Here is a 24,949-nt window from a genome sequence, read left to right as displayed (position 1 = left end):
TATTTCCCCAGTTATAACTTATGAACAACATTGAATCAAAAGAGATGGACGACTCCATCCGTGTACAAATGGTAAGGACAGAGAATCCAAATCATGTTTTAAAGCTGACTGTGTCAAGCATGAATGGAAACAGCAAAGTCTTCCATTGATGCACATGAAACAACACGGTAAGCAAAACTAAAAGCATTAAAAATAAAAAAATGTATATATATATATATATATATATATATATATATATATATATATATGAAAGCTTATTGTACAGGGAAGGAAAACTATCAAATGTAAAAGTTGTCATTTTCTCCTCAAGGACAGATGTCATCAGGCCATGCCCTTTCCACATTATATCTGCTTTGATTGTTCCTTCTAAGTCATGGAGACAGGAAACCACAGCTGTGGGACAGACTTCACCTTGGTTGGTCTTTTCCAATGTGGACACACGGACACCTTCCTCTTCACAATCATTGTCCTCCTCTTTGCAGTGGCCCTCATAGGCAACATCACACTGGTCCATATCATCAGGCTGGACCGAACACTCCACACCCCCATGTACTTCCTCCTCAGCCAGCTCTCCATCATTGACATGATGTACATCTCCACCACTGTGCCCAAGATGGCAGCTAACTTCCTGTCAGACACCAAGACCATTTCCTTTCTGGGATGTGCAATTCAAACCTTTTTGTTTCTGACCCTGGGTGGGTCTGAAGCCCTCCTGCTGGGTTTCATGTCCTATGACAGGTACATAGCCGTCTGCCAGCCCTTGCACTACCCTGTGCTCATGAGCAGAAAGATCTGCTGCTCTTTGGCCGCTGGTGCCTGGAGCAGCAGCTCCATCAATGCTTTAGTGCACACAGTGTATGTATTTCAACTTCCATTCTGTGGATCTAGGATTAACCACTTTTTCTGTGAGGTTCCATCTCTCCTGCCATTGGTGTGTGAAGACACGTCCCAATATGAGCATACAGTCCTCCTGAGTGGCCTTGTCATTCTGTTGTTACCCTTCCTGGCCATCCTAGCTTCCTATGCTCGGGTGTTGGTTGTTGTATTCCAGATGGGTTCAGGGAAGGGACAGAGTAGAGCAGTGTCCACCTGCTCTTCCCACCTGACCGTGGCCAGCCTGTTCTACATCACTACTCTCTCCACCTACACCCAGCCACACTCCTTGCATTCTCCTGGGAGGGACAAAGTGGTGGCTGTGCTCTACTCGATCATCACCCCTGTTCTGAACCCTTTCATCTACAGCCTGAGGAACAAGGAGGTCATGGGGGCCCTGAGGAGACATATGGGATGATGGTTATAGACAAAGAAAGTGGGTCTTTGGGTTGGCCTGTGGACCGATGCAAAGGCTGATCTTGACAATTTCTGGGATGATTTCAGGATTGAAATTCCGGTGAAAGCGTATCAGATTGTCTTACTGACTGAACAAGAGCATGAACCTTTGCCCCCCACTCCACAGTGACACACTGACTTTTATTTGAATGTTGTCTCTGAAGGATATGCAAGAGCTTTGTCCCTGGACCTGCCATCTCTGACTGCCTGTGAGGCTGGATTGGCTTTTCACAGAACCTTCTGTCCTGGTGCATGGAACTGTGGATTCTCAGACTGTGGGAGTCAGTACAGGTATCTGCTATCTCTTTCTCTCAACGCTCTTTCTGCAGTTCATGAGTACAGATGGACGTTTGCAGACATTTTACATAAATCTGTAATGTTTTACTGATTTTCTTTGCATATACAATTATTATAGAGAGTTTGTGTTTTTATACTGTGAGTGTTTTAAGGACAGTTCTAAAAGATATATGGAAGGAGATAATTCAATGCTTGCTTTAATGCTTGTGTGACTATTACCTCCTGAGTAAGAGTTCTAAGATATCCCTCAATGACATCTTTCTGACTCCCTTTATCAATACCTTCCCAAAAATTCACTAATGGCTTTGCAATAAACATCATCAATGGATCTGTCTGACAGAATGCACTCTGTGTCTTTCCATGACCAACTTTATGTTGATTTTCTGCAGTCATACTAGCTTAAGATAAGTACATTTAGACAAAAAGACACAGAATGATTCTGCTTTAAAAATCCATAGACAATTTCTGTATTTTGTCCATGACTAATATACAATACGGGTCAACAGCAATAATGTTATTTCAAATTAATTTCCTTTATAAGTAGTGACTATCCTGGAGTTCCCTATGTGGACCAGAATAGCCTCAGACTACTTTTGGGCAGAAAGTTGTATGGCAGCAGGCAGATTTAAAAAAAAACAATCTACTGTTTTTGTTTTAATTTAAATTTACAGATGATTGTGAGCCACGTGAAGATGCTGGGAATCAAACCTGGGTCCTCTGGAGGAGCAGTCAGTGCTCTTAGTGTTGATCCAGCTTTCTAGTGCCCCTGCATGCTTTAAATAGTTCAATCCTTGTCATGTAATCCAAGACCCAATTTAAAAAAAAAAACTTGTGTTCACCTGTGAACTGGTGTAAGTAACATGACAAGTAATTCTCAGTATTAAAATACATATGTTGTGGAGCTAGAGTGATGGTGTAGCAGTTAATAGCACTGGCTGCTCTTCCAGAGGAATTGAGTTCAAATCCCAGCACTTTTGTAAGGTAGCTCACAACTGTCTGTGGCTCCATCTCCAGGGTATGTGAGGCCTCTGGGTACGTGAGGAGCACTTTAAAATATTTCATACCATATATATTGTTATAATAATAATTATAACGATGATGATGATGATGACAATGACGACGATGACGATGATGATGATGATGATGATGATGATGATGATGATGCGGGTGTAGATGTGGATACGTGCATATGAGATTCCTTATAATTGGTGCCAATAATTACAGTAATAATTATAAGGACAGGTGGAAACACCTCTTCATGGCACTAATGAAAATGAATTGCATCTGTTTTCAGTGTGTGGGATCCCATTCCCCTATCTGGGCTGACTTGTCTGGCCTCAGTGGGAAGAGGATCCACCCTGCCCTGCTCAGACTTGATGGGCCAGGGTGAGGGGATAACCAAGGGGTTCCTAACCTGCTCAGAGGAGAAGGGGAAAGGGAATAGTGGAAGAATTTTGTGAGTGGGAACCAGGAGGGGGAAGCAATCAGATGTAAATTGAATAAATAATTAGTGCAAATAAAGAATGTACTGCACAATTTCCATGTGCAAATATGTGTGTATATAATTTGCCTATTATACTATACTATATATGAATACATAAATGTATGTGACAATAATTATCAATAAAAGGAAGCTATCAAATTGAACTTTGTGAATGTGGATAGAATTTAAGGGAAGAAAGGAGCAAAATATTGTTACTGTATTTTACTTAAATATATAGTATAATTTTAAACTGAAAGGGAACATAGCCAGAGATACCCTACAAAGGAGAAAAAAAAGTGCTCTCAAAAGACATGGGCTATTTAATAGAAATTTAAGTGTCAGGCACAGGATATCTCCCTCAAATTTGCTTGATTTTCTATTTCTGTGACACAGCACTCACTGGAGAGATAGCTCAGAGCACTATCTCTTCTTCCACAGTGTCTGGGTTGAATTTGCAGCACCAAATCACAGCACACAACTGCCTGTAACTTTATTTTGAGGGTATCTGATTCCTTCCTACCAATGCAAATAAAATAAAGTCATAAAATAAGAATCGCACCCTCCATGAACAGCTCGCCTTTGCTGATTTATTTTCTTGTCATTAATGTAATCCATAAACTCACTCTAAATGGAAAGGCTGAGGTTGCTAAGTATCTTCAATACTCTGACCTCATGTGATTGAGGGTGAACTGTCCCTACAGATCCTGCATTTGAATCCTTGGTCCCCAGTTGCAATGGTTTTGATTGGGGTGGGGGTTGGAACCTTTATGACATGGAGCCTTAGTGATGTGTGTCACTAGGGTGGGCCTTGAGATTGTGGACCTCAGCCTTTTCTCCTATCCTGTGTTCCATTTCCTGAGTGCAGCTGCAATGTGACCAGCCAGCCTCCTGTCTGAACCACCATACTATCCCTGCCTGCTCTCATGTCCTTGACATCTTTGTGGTATTATTCCTCTGGGACTGTGAGACAAATAAACTTTTAGCTGTTTTCAGCAGGGTAATTTATCACAGTACCAGTAAAATAAATTAGTACAGAAATTGGTACTAAGAAGTAGAGCCATTGTTATGAAAAAAAAAACTGACCATGTGATAGTTGGGACTCTGGAAGAGACTTCTGGTTGCAGTGAAGAATTTAAGTCCTTAGGAACTTAGTGTAACATTTGTTAGAAGCTGAGAAACAAGACCTTTGAGAAAATTGTGGTCAGTAGACACCTAGCTTGTGACATTTCAGAGGAGAGCAAAACATCTACCAGGAAGTAGATATATTCCAGCCATTCATGTGATATGTGAATCAAGAATCTGGCTTCATTATACCCATGTCCTGAGGACTTGAGTGATATTGGATGTAAGGATAGTGGACTAATTGGATTGGCAGAAGATAGGTGTGAGAGCAAGTCTAAAGTTTAGACAGTGTATACACAGGGAAGCAACTGTAGTTGTTGAAGAGGTTAGTGCAATGAAACTTGGTGCTTGGTACTGTGACAATGGAGAAAGCAACTTGATGTCAAAACCCTACCTACCCATCAAAGGCTCCAATGTGTAAACATGCAAGTTTACAGGAAACAAGAAAGGCTGGACTGAGTCTTTGCTCCTTGACAGCAACCACCTAGGAGATGCTTCCCCAGGGTCAGAACTGATCCATCACTGGTCAGGTGGGAGACCCAGTGGGCAGGCTCCTTGCCAAGCTGGCATCAGACTTTGGCAGAATTATCCACTCTATCTGAAGGCCTGAAAGATGAAGGACTGGGGGTGGAGCATGGAGAGCAGCTGAGGTCAGGCAGTGTGTGGTGGGGTCCAAGTCCCTGCAGGAAGCTGTGAAGGTGAAGCCTAGATTGCAGTGGAGACCCCAGGATGTTGGGGATTCAGGACTGTGGGACATCTGCCAAGGAAAACTGTGCACGTGGTGAGGAGCAGCCCAAGGCAGAGTCTATGTGTGCTACAGGCAGCCAAGCTGGAGAAGTGGGGCTACCTACGCCTTTGGAACTTAGAGTCTTTCAAGTCCTAGATGCCACACATGGAACTATGGAGTTTAGATCTTGCTGTGACTTGATTTTGTTTTACTATGCCTTCATTCCTGTCCTTTTGATGGAGAATATATATATGATATTCCTTTATATATTGAAAATTTAAAAGTTATGTGCTTATTCACTTTACATCCCAATCAAACCCTGTCCTCCCATTTCCCTCCTCACACAGTTCCTCCCCCCCATTCCTTCTCCCCATCTCTGAGAAGGGAGAGCACTGGCTGAGTACCAATCCACCCTGATGCATCAAGTCACTAACAGACTGGGCTCATCCTCTCCCACTGAGTTCAGACCAAGACAGGCCAATTAAGGAAATAGGATCCCCAGGCAGGCAACAGAGTCAGGGACTACCCATTCTGCTCAATAGGAGACACACATGAAAACCCTGCTCCCCATGTGCTACATATGTGTGGAAGGCCTAGATCCAGCCCATGAATGCTTCAAGAAGGTTACAGACCACCACATATATTGGACCACAAAAGATATTCTTCTCTCTGTATACTAATCAAAAGAGTAAATATCCAGAATGAAGAAAGACTTTTAAAAGCTGCAAGGGGAAAATGCCAAGTAACATATAAAGACAGACCTATCACAATCACACCTGATTTCTCAGCAGAGACTCTATAAAATCCAGAAGGTTCTAGGAGGATGTTTTGCAGACTCTGAGATACCACAGCTGTCATCACAGACTACTATATCTAATAAAACTTTAGCTCTTACTTAAAAAACATGTTCTTAACAAAATTAGAAAGTCTACATGAAATGATGATTTTCTGGGTATATTCCACTTAGCAAAGTTAAATTAAGAGTAGACAAACTACCTAAACAACCCTATAACTCCTAAGGAAATACAAGCAGTCACTAAAATTTCCACAGCAACAGCAAAAATGCCCAGGTACAGATGGTTTTTTTTTACATAGAATACTACCAGACTTTCAAAGAAGAGCTAATACCAATACTACTCAATCTATTCCACAATATAGAAACAGAAGAAATTTTACCAAACTCATTTTGTGAGGCCACAGTCACTGTGGTACATAAACTACACATAGAATTGGCAAATAAAGAGAATTTCAGACTAATTTTTCTTATGATCATTGATGCAAAAGTACTCAACAAAATACTCACAAACCAAATACAAGAACACATCAAATGTAACATCCACCGTGATCAAATAGGCTTCATCCTAGGGATTCAGGGATGCTTCAGTATATTATATTTCATCAACTAAATCCACCATATAAACAAAGTGAAAGAAAAAAAACCCACACGATCATCTCATTATATGCTGAAAAAGCCTCTGACAAACTTCAACACCATTTTATCACAAGCCTTCTACATATGTAAACACAATGAAGGCAATGTATAAAAAGTCAATAGCCAATATTGAATTAAACAGAGAGAATTTAAAAGCATTTTCTCTAATATCAGGGTCAAGACAAGGCTGTCCACTCTCTCCCTATCTGTTCAATATGGTACTTGAAGTTCTAGCCAAAGCAAGTTCTAGTCTAACTCTACCTAAGCAATTGAAAGACTTGCACAACAAGAAATTCAATTCTCTGATATAAGAAATTGAAGAAAAGTCCCACACCCGTGGATCCCGGCCCGCAGCAGCTCTCTGCCCCCAGACCCTGTGAGAGAGAGACCCAACCGCCTGGTCAGGTGGGCACTCTTGAGGCTGCAGAGCGGAAGAGACCACCAACACTGCTCACCCCTGCCCACATCCCTGGCCCAAGAGGAAACTGTATAAGGCCTCTGGGCTCCCGTGGGGGAGGGCCCAGGAGCGGCAGGACCCCTGCCTGAGACACCACCAGAACCTGAAGGAAACAGACCAGATAAACAGTTCTCTGCACCCAAATCCCTTGGGAGGGAGAGCTGAACCTTCAGAGAGGCAGACAAGCCTGGGAAACCAGAAGAGACTGCTCTCTGCACACACATCTTGGACGCCAGAGGAAAAAGCCAAAGACCATCTGGAACCCTAGTACACTGAAGCTCCCGGAAACGGCGGCACAAGTCTTCCTGGTTGCTGCCGCTGCAGAGAGCCCGTGAGCAGCACCCCACGAGCGAACTTGAGCCTCGGGACCACAGGTAGGACCAACTTTTCTGCTGCAAGAAAGCTGCCTGGTGAACTCAAGACACAGGCCCACAGGAATGGCTGAAGACCTGTAGAGAGGAAAAACTACACGCCGGAAAGCAGAACACTCTGTCCCCATAACTGACTGAAAGAGAGGAAAACAGGTCTACAGCACTCCTGACACACAGGCTTATAGGACAGTCTAGCCACTGTCAGAAATAGCAGAACAAAGTAACACTAGGATAATCTGATGGCGAGAGGCAAGCGCAGGAACCCAAGCAACAGAAACCAAGACTACATGGCACCATCGGAGCCCAATTCTCCCATTAAAACAAACATGGAATATCCAAACACACCAGAAAAGCAAGATTTAGTTTCAAAATCATTTTTGATCATGATGCTGGAGGACTTCAAGAAAGATGTGAAGAACTCCCTTAGAGAACAAGTAGAAGCCTACAGAGAGGAATCGCAAAAATGCCTGAAAGAATCGCAAAAATCCCTGAAAGAATTCCAGGAAAACATAAATAAACAAGTAGAAGCCCATAGAGAGGAGACACAAAAATCCCTGAAAGAATTCCAGGAAAACATAAATAAACAAGTAGAAGCCCATAGAGAGGAGACACAAAAATCCCTGAAAGAATTCCAGGAAAACACAATCAAACAGTTGAAGGAATTAAAAATGGAAATAGAAGCAATCAAGAAAGAACACATGGAAACAACCCTGGATATAGAAAACCAAAAGAAGAGACAAGGAGCTGTAGATACAAGCTTCACCAACAGAATACAAGAGATGGAAGAGAGAATCTCAGGAGCAGAAGATTCCATAGAAATCACTGACTCAACTGTCAAAGATAATGTAAAGCGGAAAAAGCTACTGGTCCAAAACATACAGGAAATCCAGGACTCAATGAGAAGATCAAACCTAAGCATAATAGGTATAGAAGAGAGTGAAGACTCCCAGCTCAAAGGACCAGTAAATATCTTCAACAAAATCATAGAAGAAAACTTCCCTAACCTAAAAAAAGAGATACCCATAGACATACAAGAAGCCTACAGAACTCCAAATAGATTGGACCAGAAAAGAAACACCTCCCGTCACATAATTGTCAAAACACCAAACACACAAAATAAAGAAAGAATATTAAAAGCAGTAAGGGAAAAAGGTCAAGTAACATATAAAGGGAGACCTATCAGAATCACACCAGACTTCTCGCCAGAAACTATGAAGGCCAGAAGATCCTGGACTGATGTCATACAGACCCTAAGAGAACACAAATGCCAGCCCAGGTTACTGTATCCAGCAAAACTCTCAATTAACATTGATGGAGAAACCAAGATATTCTATGACAAAACCAAATTTACACAATATCTTTCTACAAATCCAGCACTACAAAGGATAATAAATAGTAAAGCCCAACATAAGGAGGCATGCTATACCCTAGAAGAAGCAAGAAACTAATCGTCTTGGCAACAAAACAAAGAGAATGAAAGCACACAAACATAACCTCACATCCAAATATGAATATAACGGGAAGCAATAATCACTATTCCTTAATATCTCTCAATATCAATGGCCTCAACTCCCCAATAAAAAGACATAGATTAACAAACTGGATACGCAACGAGGACCCTGCATTCTGCTGCCTACAGGAAACACACCTCAGAGACAAAGACAGACACTACCTCAGAGTGAAAGGCTGGAAAACAACTTTCCAAGCAAATGGTCAGAAGAAGCAAGCTGGAGTAGCCATTCTTATATCAAATAAAATCAATTTCCAACTGAAAGTCATCAAAAAAGATAAGGAAGGACACTTCATATTCATCAAAGGAAAAATCCACCAAGATGAACTCTCAATCCTAAATATCTATGGCCCAAATACAAGGGCACCTACATACGTAAAAGAAACCTTACTAAAGCTCAAAACACATATTGCACCTCACACAATAATAGTGGGAGATTTCAATACCCCACTCTCATCAATGGACAGATCATGGAAACAGAAATTAAACAGTGATGTCGACAGACTAAGAGAAGTCATGAGCCAAATGGACTTAACGGATATTTATAGAACATTCTATCCTAAAGCAAAAGGATATACCTTCTTCTCAGCTCCTCATGGTACTTTCTCCAAAATTGACCATATAATTGGTCAAAAAACGGGCCTCAACAGGTACAGAAAGATAGAAATAATCCCATGCGTGCTATCGGAACACCACGGCCTAAAACTGGTCTTCAATAACAATAAGGGAAGAATGCCCACATATACGTGGAAATTGAACAATGCTCTACTCAATGATAACCTGGTCAAGGAAGAAATAAAGAAAGAAATTAAAAACTTTTTAGAATTTAATGAAAATGAAGATACAACATACCCAAACTTATGGGACACAATGAAAGCTGTGCTAAGAGGAAAACTCAGCTCTGAGTGCCTGCAGAAAGAAACAGGAAAGAGCATATGTCAGCAGCTTGACAGCACACCTAAAAGCTCTAGAACAAAAAGAAGCAAATACACCCAGGAGGAGTAGAAGGCAGGAAATAATCAAACTCAGAGCTGAAATCAACCAGGTAGAAACAAAAAGGACCATAGAAAGAATCAACAGAACCAAAAGTTGGTTCTTTGAGAAAATCAACAAGATAGATAAACCCTTAGCCAGACTAACGAGAGGACACAGAGAGTGCGTCCAAATTAACAAAATCAGAAATGAAAAGGGAGACATAACAACAGATTCAGAGGAAATTCAAAAAATCATCAGATCTTACTATAAAAACCTATATTCAACAAAACTTGAAAATCTTCAGGAAATGGACAATTTCCTAGACAGATACCAGGTATCGAAGTTAAATCAGGAACAGATAAACCAGTTAAACAACCCCATAACTCCTAAGGAAATAGAAGCAGTCATTAAAGGTCTCCCAACCAAAAAGAGCCCAGGTCCAGACGGGTTTAGTGCAGAATTCTATCAAACCTTCATAGAAGACCTCATACCAATATTATCCAAACTATTCCACAAAATTGAAACAGATGGAGCACTACCGAATTCCTTCTACGAAGCCACAATTACTCTTATACCTAAACCACACAAAGACACAACAAAGAAAGAGAACTTCAGACCAATTTCCCTTATGAATATCGACGCAAAAATACTCAATAAAATTCTGGCAAACCGAATCCAAGAGCACATCAAAACAATCATCCACCATGATCAAGTAGGCTTCATCCCAGGCATGCAGGGATGGTTTAATATACGGAAAACCATCAACGTGATCCATTATATAAACAAACTGAAAGAACAGAACCACATGATCATTTCATTAGATGCTGAGAAAGCATTTGACAAAATTCAACACCCCTTCATGATAAAAGTCCTGGAAAGATTAGGAATTCAAGGCCCATACCTAAACATAGTAAAAGCCATATACAGCAAACCAGTTGCTAACATTAAACTAAGTGGAGAGAAACTTGAAGCAATCCCACTAAAATCAGGGACTAGACCAGGCTGCCCACTCTCTCCCTACTTATTTAATATAGTTCTTGAAGTTCTAGCCAGAGCAATCAGACAACAAAAGGAGATCAAGGGGATACAGATCGGAAAAGAAGAAGTCAAAATATCACTATTTGCAGATGACATGATAGTATATTTAAGTGATCCCAAAAGTTCCACCAGAGAACTACTAAAGCTGATAAACAACTTCAGCAAAGTGGCTGGGTATAAAATTAACTCAAATAAATCAGTTGCCTTCCTCTATACAAAAGAGAAACAAGCCAAGAAAGAAATTAGGGAAACGACACCCTTCATAATAGACCCAAATAATATAAAGTACCTCGGTGTGACTTTAACCAAGCAAGTAAAAGATCTGTACAATAAGAACTTCAAGACACTGAGGAAAGAAATTGAAGAAGACCTCAGAAGATGGAAAGATCTCCCATGCTCATGGATTGTCAGGATTAATATAGTAAAAATGGCCATTATACCAAAAGCAATCTACAGATTCAATGCAATCCCCATCAAAATACCAATCCAATTCTTCAAAGAGTTAGACAGAACAATTTGCAAATTCATCTTGAATAACAAAAAACCCAGGAAAGCTAAAGCTATCCTCAACAATAAAAGGACTTCAGGGGGAATCACTATCCCTGAACTCAAGCAGTATTACAGAGCAATAGTGATAAAAACTGCATGGTATTGGTACAGAGACAGACAGATAGACCAATGGAATAGAATTGAAGACCCAGAAATGAACCCACACACCTATGGTCACTTGATTTTTGACAAAGGAGCCAAAACCATCAAATGGAAAAAAGATAGCATTTTCAGCAAATGGTGCTGGTTCAACTGGAGGGCAACATGTAGAAGAATGCAGATCGATCCATCCTTATCACCCTGTACAAAGCTTAAGTCCAAGTGGATCAAGGACCTCCACATCAAACCAGACACACTCAAACCAATAGAAGAAAAACTAGGGAAGCATCTGGAACACATGGGCACTGGAAAAAATTTCCTGAACAAAACACCAATGGCTTATGCTCTAAGATCAAGAATCGACAAATGGGATCTCATAAAACTGCAAAGCTTCTGTAAGGCAAAGGACACGGTGGTTAGGACAAAACGGCAACCAACAGATTGGGAAAAGATCTTTACCAATCCTACAACAGATAGAGGCCTTATATCCAAAATATACAAAGAACTCAAGAAGTTAGACCGCAGGGAAACAAATAACCCTATTAAAAATGGGGTTCAGAGCTAAACAAAGAATTCACAGCTGAGGAATGCCGAATGGCTGAGAAACACCTAAAGAAATGTTCAACATCTTTAGTCATAAGGGAAATGCAAATCAAAACAACCCTGAGATTTCACCTCACACCAGTGAGAATGGCTAAGATCAAAAACTCAGGTGACAGCAGATGCTGGCGAGGATGTGGAGAAAGAGGAACACTCCTCCATTGTTGGTGGGATTGCAGACTGGTAAAACCATTCTGGAAATCAGTCTGGAGGTTCCTCAGAAAATTGGACATTGAACTGCCTGAGGATCCAGCTATACCTCTCTTGGGCATATACCCAAAAGATGCCTCAACATATAAAAGAGACACGTGCTCCACTATGTTCATCGCAGCCTTATTTATAATAGCCAGAAACTGGAAAGAACCCAGATGCCCTTCAACAGAGGAATGGATACAGAAAATGTGGTACATCTACACAATGGAATATTACTCAGCTATCAAAAACAATGACTTTATGAAATTCATAGGCAAATGGTTGGAACTGGAAAATATCATCCTGAGTGAGCTAACCCAATCACAGAAAGACATACATGGTATGCACTCATTGATAAGTGGCTTTTAGCCCAAATGCTTGAATTACCCTAGATCCCTAGAACAAACGAAACTCAAGACGGATGATCAAAATGTGAATGCTTCACTCCTTCTTTAAATGAGGAAAAAGAATACCCTTGGCAGGGAAGGGAGAGGCAAAGATTAAAACAGAGACTGAAGGAACACCCATTCGGAGCCTGCCCCACATGTGGCCCATACATATACAGCCACCCAATTAGACAAGATGGATGAAGCAAAGAAGTGCAGACCGACAGGAGCTGGCTGTAGATCGCTCCTGAGAGACACAGCCAGAATACAGCAAATACAGAGGCGAATGCCAGCAGCAAACCACTGAACTGAGAATAGGTCCCCCGTTGAAGGAATCAGAGAAAGAACTGGAAGAGCTTGAAGGGGCTCGAGACCCCAAAAGTACAACAATGTCAAGCAACCAGAGCTTCCAGGGACTAAGCCACTACCTAAATACTATACATGGACTGACCCTGGACTCTGACCCCATAGGTAGCAATGAATATCCTAGTAAGAGCACCAGTGGAAGGGGAAGCCCTGGGTCCTGCTAAGACTGAACCCCCAGTGAACTAGACTATGGGGGGAGGGCGGCAATGGGGGGAGGGTTGGGAGGGGAACACCCATAACGAAGGGGAGGGGGGAGGGGGATGTTTGCCCGGAAACCGGGAAAGGGAATAACACTTGAAATGTATATAAGAAATACTCAAGTTAATAAAAAAAAAAATAAGAAATTGAAGAAGATACAAGAAGAGGGAAAGGCCTCCCATGCTCATGTATTGGTCTGGCTAACAGTAAAAATGGTCATCTTATCAAAAGCAATCTAAATATTTAATGCAATTCCCATCAATATTCCAACACAATTCTTCACAGGCTTTAAAAGAGCAATCCTCAACTTATGTGGAAAAATAAAAAAGAGAGAATAGATAAAAACAGCCTATACAATAAAAGAACATCTAAAAATATCACCACAGCTGATTTCAGGCTGTACTACAGAGAAATAGTAATAAAAATCTGCATTCTATTGGAATAGATTCAAATTGAATTCAAATTAGATTTGAATTGAAGATCCAGACATAAGCCCACATACCAACAAACAAAAGATCCAAAACCCAAACACTGGAAAAAAAGTATCTTCAACAAATGTTGCTGATCTAACTGGATTTCTGTATGTAGAAGGATGCAAACAGGTACCTATTTATCACCCTGTGCAAAACTCACATCCAAGTGGATCAAAGACCTCAAAGTAAAACCAGATACCCTACATCTAATAGAACAGAAATTATGGAATATTCTTGAACTCATTGTTACATGATACAACTTTCTCAACAAAACACCTATAACTCAGGCTCAGAGACCAACAATGAGCAAATGGGATCTCAGTAAACTGAAAAATTCTACAAGGCGAAGGACACCATCAGTAGGACAAAATGGCAGCCTACAGAATGGGAAAGATCTTCACCATAGCTACATCTAACTGAGGACTAATATCAAGAATATATAAACAACTCTAGAATCTAGACACCAACAAATCAAATAACCCAATTAAAATTGGGTACAGATAATTCTCAACACAGGATTCTCTAATGGACGAGAAACTCTTAATGGCTCAGATCAAAACCTCAAACGACAGCACATGCTGAAAAGGATGTGGAGCAAAGGGAACACTACTTCATTGCGAGTGAAATATCAAACTTGTGCAACCGATAAGGAAATCAAGCAGGCAGTTTCTCAAAAAAAATACAAATAGGTCTACCTATGACCCAAGTATAATACTCCTGGGCATATGCCCAAAAGATTCTCTGAAATACGACAATGACACCTGCTCCACCATTATCATAGCAGCTTTATTGGTAATAGCCAGAACTTGAAACAACCTCAATGTCTCTCAATTGAAGAATGGATAAAGAAAATATGGTTCATTTACACAATGGAATGCTATAAAAAATGAGGATATCATAAAATTTTCAGACAAATGGATAGAACAAGAAACCATCATCCTGAGTGAGGTAACCCAGGGCAAAAAGGAGATGAATGGTGCGTATTGACTTACATGTGTATATTAGTCATAAAGTGCAGGATACCCTTGGTATAGTCCACAAACCCAAAGAACCTAAATAACAAGGAAGGGCCAACGAAGGATGCTATAATCTCACACAGAAGGGGAAATAAAATAGTCATTGGAGTGGATCCAAGGCTAGAACTTGGTGAGAAAGGAGAAGGAGATAGGAATGAGGAGACATCAGGTGTGTGGCAAGAGGGCCAGGAAAATAAATGGAAATAGTCAGCTGAGGGTAGCAGAACTATGTCTAGGAATTGCCAGAGGCCTGGGGGGGGTGCTGCAGGGAATCTCTAAGGGTGACTCTAGCTGAGAGCCCTAGCATTGTTGGCTATGGAGCCTGAAGTGGCATCTCCTGTAATCAGGCAGGAGGCATCTCAGTGGAGGGATATTCAGGACACAGTGTCACCCACAAAACCTTTGATCCAAAATGTGTCCTGCCTACAGGAGGTGCAAGGACAAAGACTGGGTAGAGACTGGGGGAATTGTCTACCAATAATTGGCCCAATTGAGACATAGCCCATGAATAAGAAACCATCTGTGAGAATATTAATCATACTCTGTTATGCTTGCAGGCAGGAGCCTAGCACAACACCCTCTGTGAGGCTCCACCCAGTAGCTTACTGAAACAAATGAAGACATCCACAGTAAAATATTGAAAGCTCAGGAAGTCTCATGGTAGAGTTGGAGGAACGATATAGGAACCTGGAGGGCAAAGGAACTGCATAATAAGACCAACAGAATCAACAAACCTGGATACCTGGGGACTCCCAAAGACTGAACCAACAACCAAAGACCATCTATGGACTGGACTTGGCTCCCAACAAATGTAGCAATATGCCAATTGGTCTTCATGTAGGTCCACTAAGAACTGGATAGGGTGTTGTATCTAACTCTGTTGCCTGCTTGGGATGTCTTGTCTGACCCCAGTCAGAAAGGATGTGCCCAGTCTGTCAGTGACTTGGTATATCTGGGTAGATTGATACCCAGGGTAAGAAGGGAATGAAGAGGATAACTTTGATTGGGATGTAAAGTGAATAAATAAATAATTTTTAAAAATATTCAATATAAGAAGGAATATAATATATATTCTCCATCAAAAGGACAGGAATGAAGGCATAGTAAGGAGGGATCAAGTCATAGCAAGGTCCAGAACCTGTAGATTTCTGACAGTCCATGTCTGGCATCTAAGACTTGAAAGATTCTAAGCTCCAAAGGCATAGGCAGCCCCACTGCTCCAGCTTGGCTGCCTGTAGCACACATAGACTCTGCCTTGGACTGCTCCTCACCACGTGCACAGTTTTCCTTAGCAGATGTCCCACAGTCCTGCATCCCCAACATCCTGGAGTCTCCACTGCAATCTAGGCTTCACCTTCACAGCTTCCTGCAGGGACTTGGACCCCACCACACACTGCCTGACCTCAGCTGCTCTCCATGCTCCACCCCCAGTCCTTCATCTTTCAGGCCTTCAGATAGAGTGGATAATTCTGCCAAAGTCTGATGCCAGCTTGGCAAGGAGCCTGCCCACTGGGTCTCCCACCTGACCAGAGATGGATCAGTTCTGACCCTGGGGAAGCATCTCCTAGGTAGTTGCTGTCAAGGAGCAAAGACTCAGTCCAGCCTTTCTTGTTTCCTGTAAACTTGCATGTTTACACATTGGAGCCTTTGATGGGTAGGTAGGGTTTTGACATCAAGTTGCTTTCTCCATTGTCACAGTACCAAGCACTAAGTTTCATGGCACTAACCTCTTCAACAACTACAGGTGTTTCCCTGTGTATACACTGTCTAAACTTTAAACTTGCTCTCACCCCTATACTCTGTCAAGCCAAGTAGTCCACTATCCTACATCTGACATCTCTCAAGATCTCAGGACATGGGTATAATGAAGCAAGGTTCTCGGTCCAAATACCACGCAAATGGCTGGGTTCTATCTACTTCCAAGTTGTTTTCCTCTGACATGTCATAAGCTAGGTGTCCACTGCCCACATTTCTCTCAATGTTCCTTTCTCTGAGCTTCTAAGAAGTGGTGCACTAGGTTTTGCTTCTAACACATTGGAGATTTTCTATTCTAAAAGAATAAATTCTATTCTAACCATAAATCACTTTTGTAATGATATGAAACACATTCATTTTACAACAGCATGGTCAGGTTTTTCCCAGCAATGGATTTGCTAGTGGGTACCAATTTCTGGACTAGGCTGTTTTTTGGTGCTGTGATAAACTACCTCAAAGAAAGCACCTTGAGAAACATCCTTGGTTTGCAGTCCCAGAGGAATATGGCCATAAAGATCGTGGAGAGGTGGCAGTAGACATGGTGGATTGAAAAGGGAGACTGGTTCATCACATTCTAGATGCACTATAGAAGTAGACCACAGGACAGGAAGTCAGGCCAGGGTCCACAACCTCAAGACCCACCCTAGGTACCCACATCACTATGGCTCCATACCATGAAGGTTCAAAATCTTCCCAAACACCATTGCCACTGGGGACTGAGGATTCAAATACAAGATCTGTAGGGACAGATCATTCTCAAATCACAGAAATGGGGGGGCCCATTGAGGTAAGAGTATTGAAAACACTTAACAACCTCAGTCTTTCAATTTAGAGTAAGTTTATGGATTAATGGAAAAATATAAAACAGCAAAAGCAAGCCATTTGTGCAGGATGCAATTGTTATTTTTTTACTTTTATTTTATCTGTGTTGGTGTGAGTGTGCAAATATCTTTCAAGTAAAGTTACAGGCAATTGTGAGCTGTGATTTGATGCTGGATATTGAACCCAGATCCTTTGGAACAACGGATAGTGCTGTTAACCACTGAGCTTCTCTCTAGTGACAGACATGGTGTTTTCTCACAGACTAAGACAGTTTGAGGGAGGAATCCTATGCCTGACACTTAGATTTCTATTAAATAACTCATGCCTTTTGCAAGCATGATTTTTCTCCTCTGTAGGGTATCCCTGGCTATGTTCCCTTTCACTATAAATTTTTACTGTATTTTACTGTATTTCCCTTTACTCCCCCAGACTACATCCACATTTCTCATGTTCCGTTTAATGGCCTCCTTCTGTTATTATTGTTACAGATGTATATGCATTCATATCTAGCATATAAAATATATGTAATAAATTACATACACTATTATGTGCACACACAACAGGTAACATACATTCTTTTTTCCATTTATTTATTCATTTTACATCCAGACTATTCCTCCCTCTTTGTTCCACCTCAAAAATCAATCCAACATTCCCTTCCTCTCTCCTGAGAGTGTGAGGGTTCCCTGGTTATCATCCTGGTGTACAAACTCTATGCAGGGATAGGTTTTTCCTTCCCCACTGAGGCAGGACAAGGTAGCCCAGCTAGGGAAATGGAATACCACAGGCAGGCAACAGATGAAACACATTTTTATTAGTGCCAGAACAGGTGTTTCTATGTGTTCCTAAATTTATCACTCTAATTATTGGTACCAATTACAAATAAGCAACAAGGCATCTATAAAATATTCCACAACACTTATTATTATTATTTTATTTATGTATAAGTGTGGATATGGATGTGGATATATGCAGTAGTGCGAGTAATGACATGCCACTACTCTTGCCCTCACAACATTTATATTTTTTTCAATTAACTTGAGTATATCTTATTTACATTTCGAATGTTATTCCCTTTCCTGGTTTCCAGGCAAACATCCCCCTAACCCCTCCCCCTCCCCCTGTATATGGGTGTTCCCCTCCCTACCCTCCCCCATTACTCCCCTCACCCCAGCAATTACGTTCACTCGGGGTTCAGTCTTGGCAGGACCAAGGGCTTCCCCTTCCACTGGTGCTCTTACTGGGACATTCATTGCTACCTATGAGGTTGGAGCCCAGGGTCAGTCCATGTATAGTCTTTGGATAGTGGCTTAGTCCCTGGAAGCTCTGGTTGGTTGACATTGTTGTTCGTATGGGGTCTCGAACCCCTTCAAGCTCTTTCAGTCCTTTCTCTGATTCCTTCAAAGGTGGTCCCATTCTCAGTTCAGTGGATTGCTGCTGGCATTCGCCTATGTATTTGCTGTATTCTTGCTGTGTCTCTCAGGAGAGATCTACATCCGGTTCCTGTTGCCCTGCACTTCTTTGCTTCATCCATCTTGTCTAATTGGGTGGCTGTATATGTATGGGCCACATGTGGGACAGGTCCTGAATGGGTGTTCCTTCTGCCTCTGTTTTAATCTTTGCCTCCCTATTCCCTGCCAAGGGTATTCTTGTTCCCCTTCTAAAGAAGGAGTGAAGCATTCGCATTTTGATCATCCGTCTTGAGTTTCATGTGTTCTGTGCATCTAGGGCAATTCAAGCATTTGGGCTAATAGCCACTTATCAATGAGTGCATACCATGTGTGTTCTTCTGAGATTGGGTTACCTCACTCAGGATGATATTTTCCAGATCCATCCATTTGCCTATGAATTTCATAAAGTCATTGTTTTTGATAGCTGAGTAATATTCCATTGTGTAGATGTACCACATTTTCTGTATCAATTCCTCTGTTGAAGGGCATCTGGGTTCTTTCCAGCTTCTGGCTATTATAAATAAGACTGCTATGAACATTGTGGAGCACGTGTCTTTTTTATATGTTGGGGCATCTTTTGGGTATATGACTAAGAGAGGTATAGCTGGGTCCTCAGGTAGTTCAAACAACATTTATATTTTAATACTGAGAATTACGTATCATGTTACTTACACAACTCTTAGGTGCATAGAGGTTTTCATTCATTGGTTGTTGGACTACATGACAATGATTCATTATTTTGAGAATGCAGGGGCACTGGAAAGCTGGTTTAACAGTTAAGAGCACCGACTGCTCCTCCACAGGACCTGTGTTTGATTCCCAGCATCCACATGGTTGCTCAAAAACATCTGTGACTCCAAATTACAACAAAAACAAAAGCTAGTAACTGCATTTAAAAAATCTGTGCATGTTGTCACACAACTTTAATCCTGACACTTGGGAGGCAGAGGGAAGAGAGCCTAAGTGAGTTTGAAACCCTTCTGGGACACATAGGGAGCTCCAGGCTAGCCAGAACCACATAAAATTTCTATATTCATTCCTTCATACCTACAGACAGACAGACAGACATAAATACATACATGCATACATACACTGTCACACACATGCACACACAGATATAATCTTGATCTTAAAAAGATATTCAAAATGTTTAAAAAACATTATTGCTCTCAGAATTTATTGTATATTAGCTATGAATAAAACACAGACACTGTGTGTAGATTTCCAAAGCAAAACCATTCTAGGTCTGTTGCTCTAAATGCCCTTATCATAAAACTTAGCATGGGTGATCAACGTAAATTGAAACAGGGGAGATCAACATAAATGTGTTCATGGAGACAGGGTGCATACTGACAGACAGATCCATTGAGGTTTATTACAAAGTCATTACTGAATTTTGGGGAAAGGTATTAATAAGGGGAGACAGCAAGACATCTTTAAATAGCTTAGAATAGCTTGGAAATCTCTTTTATTGGATATTTTATGTATTTACATTTTAAATGTTATCCCCTTTTCAAGTTTCCCCTCCGGAAAACCCACATTACATTCTCCTCCCACTGTGTCTATAAGGGTTCTCCCTTCCAACCTTCCCACTCCCACCTTACCGCCCTGGCATTTCCACACACTGGGAAATTGTACCTTCACAGGATCAATGGTCTCTCCTTGTATTGATGCCAGATAATGTCATCCTGTGGTGCATATGTGAGTAGAGCCATGGGTTCCTCCATGTGTAATCTTTAGATGGTGGTTTAGTCCCTGGGAGCTGTGAGGGGCCTGGTTGATTGATATTGTTGTTCTTCCTATGGGGTTGAAAACCCCTTCAAGAGCTTGGAAATCTTATTGAGGTGACAATAGTCACACAAGCATCAAAGCAAGCATTAAATTGGTTCCCTCCCTATTTCAAAATTGTCATTAAATTATGTCACATTATAAAAACAGACCAACATTCTTATATAACTGATGTGCCTAAAAAGAAAAACCAATGAAATAGTCGGATTTATGTAAAATATTTACACAGATACAGCTGTACTCATAAACAGTCAAAAGAGCTTCCAGAGCAAGAGGGAGGCAAGTGCAGACCAAGCACCTGTGCTGACTTCCACAGTCTGAGAAGCATGGAGCCTTGCATCAGGGCAGAAAGCTCTGTGGAAAGTCAACCCATCTTGACAGGCAGCCAGAGATGCTAGGTTCAGGAACAAAATCCATCCATCTCCTGAGGAGCCAACATACATCTTCAACCCATCGGCTCAGTGTGATACTGTGTGGGCAAAGGTTCATGTTCCTTTTCAGTCAATGAGACAAGGTAATGAGCATCCACCAGAATATCAATCCTGAAATCATCCGAGAGAGTGTCAAGACCAGCCTTTAGATCAGTCCACAAGGTGACCCAAAGACCCACTTTCAGTATCTATATGCATCATCCCATATGTCTCCTCAGGGCCCCCATGACCTCCTTGTTTCTCAGGCTGTAGATGAACGGGTTCAGAACAGGGGTGATGATAGAGTAGAGCAAAGCCACCACTTTGTCCCTCCCAGGAGAATGCAAGGAGTGTGGCTGGGTGTAGGTGCAGAGACCAGTGACATAGAACAGGCTGGCCACAGTCAGGTGGGAGGAGCAGGTGGACACAGCTCTACTCTGTCCCTTCCCTGAACCCATCTGGTATACAACAACCAACACCCGAGCATAGGAAGCTAGGATGGCCAGGAAGGGTATCAGCACAAGGACAAGGACACTCATGACAATCAAATGCTCATATTGGGACGTGTCTTCATACACCAGTGGCAGGAGAGATGGAATCTCACAGAAAAAGTGGTTAACAATCCTAGATCCACAGAATGGAAGTTGAAATACATACACTGTGTGCACTAAAGCATTGATGGAACTGCTACTCCAGGCACTGGCAACCATGGAGCAGCAGATCTTTCTGCTCATGAACACAGGGTAGTGCAAGGGCTGGAAGATGGCTATATACCTGTCAAAGGACATGAAACCCAGCAGGAGGGCTTCACAGCCAGCAAGAGTCAAAAACACAAAGACTTGGATCAGGCATCCCAGAAAGGAAATGGTCTTGGTGTCTGACAGGAAGTTAGCTGCCATCTTGGGCACAGTGGTGGAGATGTACATCATGTCGATGACTGAGAGCTGGCTGAGGAGGAAGTACATGGGGGTGTGGAGTGTTCGGTCCAGCCTGATGAGATGGACCAGTGTGATGTTTCCTATGAGAGCCACTGCAAAGAGGAGGGTGATGACTGTGAAGAGGAAAGTGTCCATGTGTCCATACTGGAAAAGACCAAACAAGGTGAAGTCTGTCCCACAGCTGTGGTTTCCTGTCTCCATGACTTAGAAAGAACCATCAAAGCAGATAAAATCTGGAAAGGACATGGCCTGGTGAGGACTGTCCTTGAGGATACATTTCTGGACTAGCTGTAGAGCACTCTCTTCTATGCTTGTTTTAGACTTTAATCTATTAAAAAATAGTTCTTTTAGTTATTCTTACTTTTTCTAAAGTGACAAAGTGGCTAAGAGCTACACATTCTAATGTAAGACTTTTCTGTTTCAGAGGGTGCATGAAGAATGCATGCATGAAATCATGGGATCCTCTTCTCTATCCCCTTCATTTCTCCTGGCTATGTTCCCTGCTTGATGTCTGCTAACACTTCCAGATCAAGGTCTTCATAAATACCAACACTCTGGCCTCTTTCTAAGGGATTCATGTCACAATCACCTTTATTTTTTAACCAGAGGAAGTTCTTGAAAAGGGCTTAGTTTAATGTTTTGACACAGTTATGTGTAGGTCATGTTGGTTGTGTAACCAAGCATAAAAATCACAATCTTGTTATCCTCCTGCCTTTGCCCCACATGTTAGGATTATGAGTGTGCATCATCACACACAGTTTATCCAATACTGGATCAAACATAGGTTGCTGCAGGATAGATAAACACTCTTCTAGCTAAACTAAATCCTAGTCCTGCATAGATAACTTGAATACAACATAGAATAAATTAACAACTTGACATTTGCCATGCAACAAGTCAACACACTCTACTTCAATGATAAGTAAATTATAATCAAAATGAGTTTTGTAAAAAACAAAAACAAAACTGAGAAGCAGCTTCTCACACCACATTAAATGTCATGCTAAGCCCATTGCAATGTCCAGGCCCCACAGCTCTAGGGTGGTGATCCAGATCTATCTGCCTGTGAGGTCACAGCTAAGACCAACAGCATAAGTTCAGCCACACATACATAGTCCTGTCCATTTGATCTTCACTGCTAGTCAATCCCAGACCTTACAGAGAGAGTGAGGTAATGCAGCATTTTTCCTGACTATCACAGACTCAGCATGGATTCCACTATCAACCTACTGAGCAGCAGCTTGGAGATGTCCCCACTGCAGCACTGCCTTTTCTCACAGCCTCACTGGGATACAGGTCTGCACCACTCACCTGTATGTTTAGTATGAATTTGAACACAGATGTGTCAGTCATTCCACCATGGAAAGGTTTAACCATGTACAGTAACTTACCAGTGCACCCAAGATCTAAACAACTGATGCAACCAGGGACATGGAAATAGCAATTTTCTCCCAAGAAAAGTTAAAGGAAAATGAGTCAACAGTAGAATTAAATGTATCATGTATTATACAAATATTTATTGTATTTTAGAAATTCAATAGGATCTCTTGCATATCAGGAATATGACAGACTCTAATTGTAGAATAACTTTAGTTTTAAAAACTGAAGTCAAAACAAGACATATGTGTTTCCATACCCAAGAAGGAACCCTGTGAATCTGCCAGGTCCTGCTCCTTCAGGGGGAGATTTTGCTAGACTACCACACCTGTGCTCCCATGCCAGAACACTGAGACCCAGCTCTAATCCCCAAAACTGTGAGACAGTTACATTCTGCAGAGCCTGGGTAACTTGGCTATCTCACTTTCACAATGCACATGTTTTTAAAGCAATACCTGGAAATGATTCTAGCCTGGAACAAATCTAAATCAGAACAGGAGGCAACAAGAAAAGGGTACAGTGTGCTGTACAAGGTGATGCCAGTCAGACATACCTGATCCAGCAGGGTGGTGCGACTTGTGTCCTCTCATCAATTCTCACTCAGTTCTCTTCACTTGAGTGCTTCACTGGCTGCAGGATGCCTTGGCAGCTGAAGAAAGGAGCTGGAAACCAACCTTCTTTTCTCCACCCACCTCAGCCTTGCACATGGCAGAGAATGATGGGTACTTCCCTCTAGATGTCTAGGGATATGGGGTTTTGTGTTTTACCTAGGATAACCCATTCAATAATGGGTTATCATTAGTCATTCAATAGTGACTGTAGTCTATACAGACGTTTTGTTGCAGAAAAATCTCTCTAGAAAGTTTGCAGGAAGCAGACCTGCAAAGGCTGACTGACTGACAGTTCACCCCCAATGAGAGACGGTGAGTAGATAGTACACTTATGCCTTCCTCAATGGCCTTTTAAATGAAATTACCGTGTTTGTGGTCATTTTTTAAATTTTTTTAAAAGAGAGATTGAAAAGCAAAAGTGCTGCAATGTGATCTGAGGAATGAATCCCCTCGAGGTAGGTCATCTGATGTAGGAAGGCTACACTCCCATGGCCACCAATCTCCACTGTATTTTAGGAACTATGTCTACACTATTGTTGGCGCCTGCGCCGCCAGTGTATGAATATCGGGCGTAGGTCTGCCAGATTGAAATAAATCAAGTACATGGATCACCAGTTTTCAGCGAGTGCCAGCAAGGCTTTACTGAGATCTCCTTATATACCAGGTGAAAATCCCCAACCAGGAAAACAGGAAAAGTCTGTGTGGTAAAAGTTCCGGCCCAATCAAGGGCATAAACAACTTCTTAACAACAACAAGCAGGAAGGCTCGGTGGGGAGGAAGGGCCATGGAGAATCCCAGCCCCAAAACAGGGGCTAAGAGCAGCTGCCAAGGGTGTAAACAATTTCTTGCTATAGCAGGCTAAAAAGGCTCAGTGAGTGGGGAGGGAACTCAAGGTAGGGCCCAACACACTATGAACTTGGAAGTTATTGCTTTTGCCTTATATAAACAGACCTTCAGTCAGCACTACAAACTTGAGTGGAAAGTAGATTTGAAATAAAAACACGGTTTTTTTTTTCATCCTGGCAAACGCTTAGAATGTCTCTAAGGATCTGGCTACCTGATGAAAGTTTGACTCACACGGATTCTATCTTGTTCCCTTTGGGAAAACTAGTCTCTCATTCACAATTAAACACCCTCCATAGAACATGTGTTTCATTAGAGCTCATGTCAGCATTCC

General features: G+C 41.7%; 2 protein-coding genes across 2 annotated transcripts; one reads left to right on the top strand and one right to left on the bottom strand.

Annotated features, from left to right (window-relative positions):
* Nucleotides 1–373: 373 nt before the first annotated feature.
* Nucleotides 374–1,291, top strand: Or2ak5e (olfactory receptor family 2 subfamily AK member 5E). Its single transcript, NM_001000777.1, is given in 1 exon segment — nucleotides 374–1,291. A coding segment is annotated over 1 exon segment (918 nt).
* A 19,773-nt stretch (nucleotides 1,292–21,064) lies between these two features.
* On the bottom strand, nucleotides 21,065–21,985 carry Or2ak6e (olfactory receptor family 2 subfamily AK member 6E). The gene is given in 1 exon segment (NM_001000013.1): nucleotides 21,065–21,985. A coding segment is annotated over 1 exon segment (921 nt).
* Between the last annotated feature and the right edge of the window lie 2,964 nt (nucleotides 21,986–24,949).

This window comes from Rattus norvegicus, chromosome 10 (genome assembly GCF_021556685.1).
Source record: "Rattus norvegicus strain SHRSP/BbbUtx chromosome 10, alternate assembly SHRSP_T2T, whole genome shotgun sequence".
NCBI lineage: Eukaryota > Metazoa > Chordata > Mammalia > Rodentia > Muridae > Rattus > Rattus norvegicus.
This window is presented reverse-complemented; position numbering and strand designations above follow the sequence as displayed.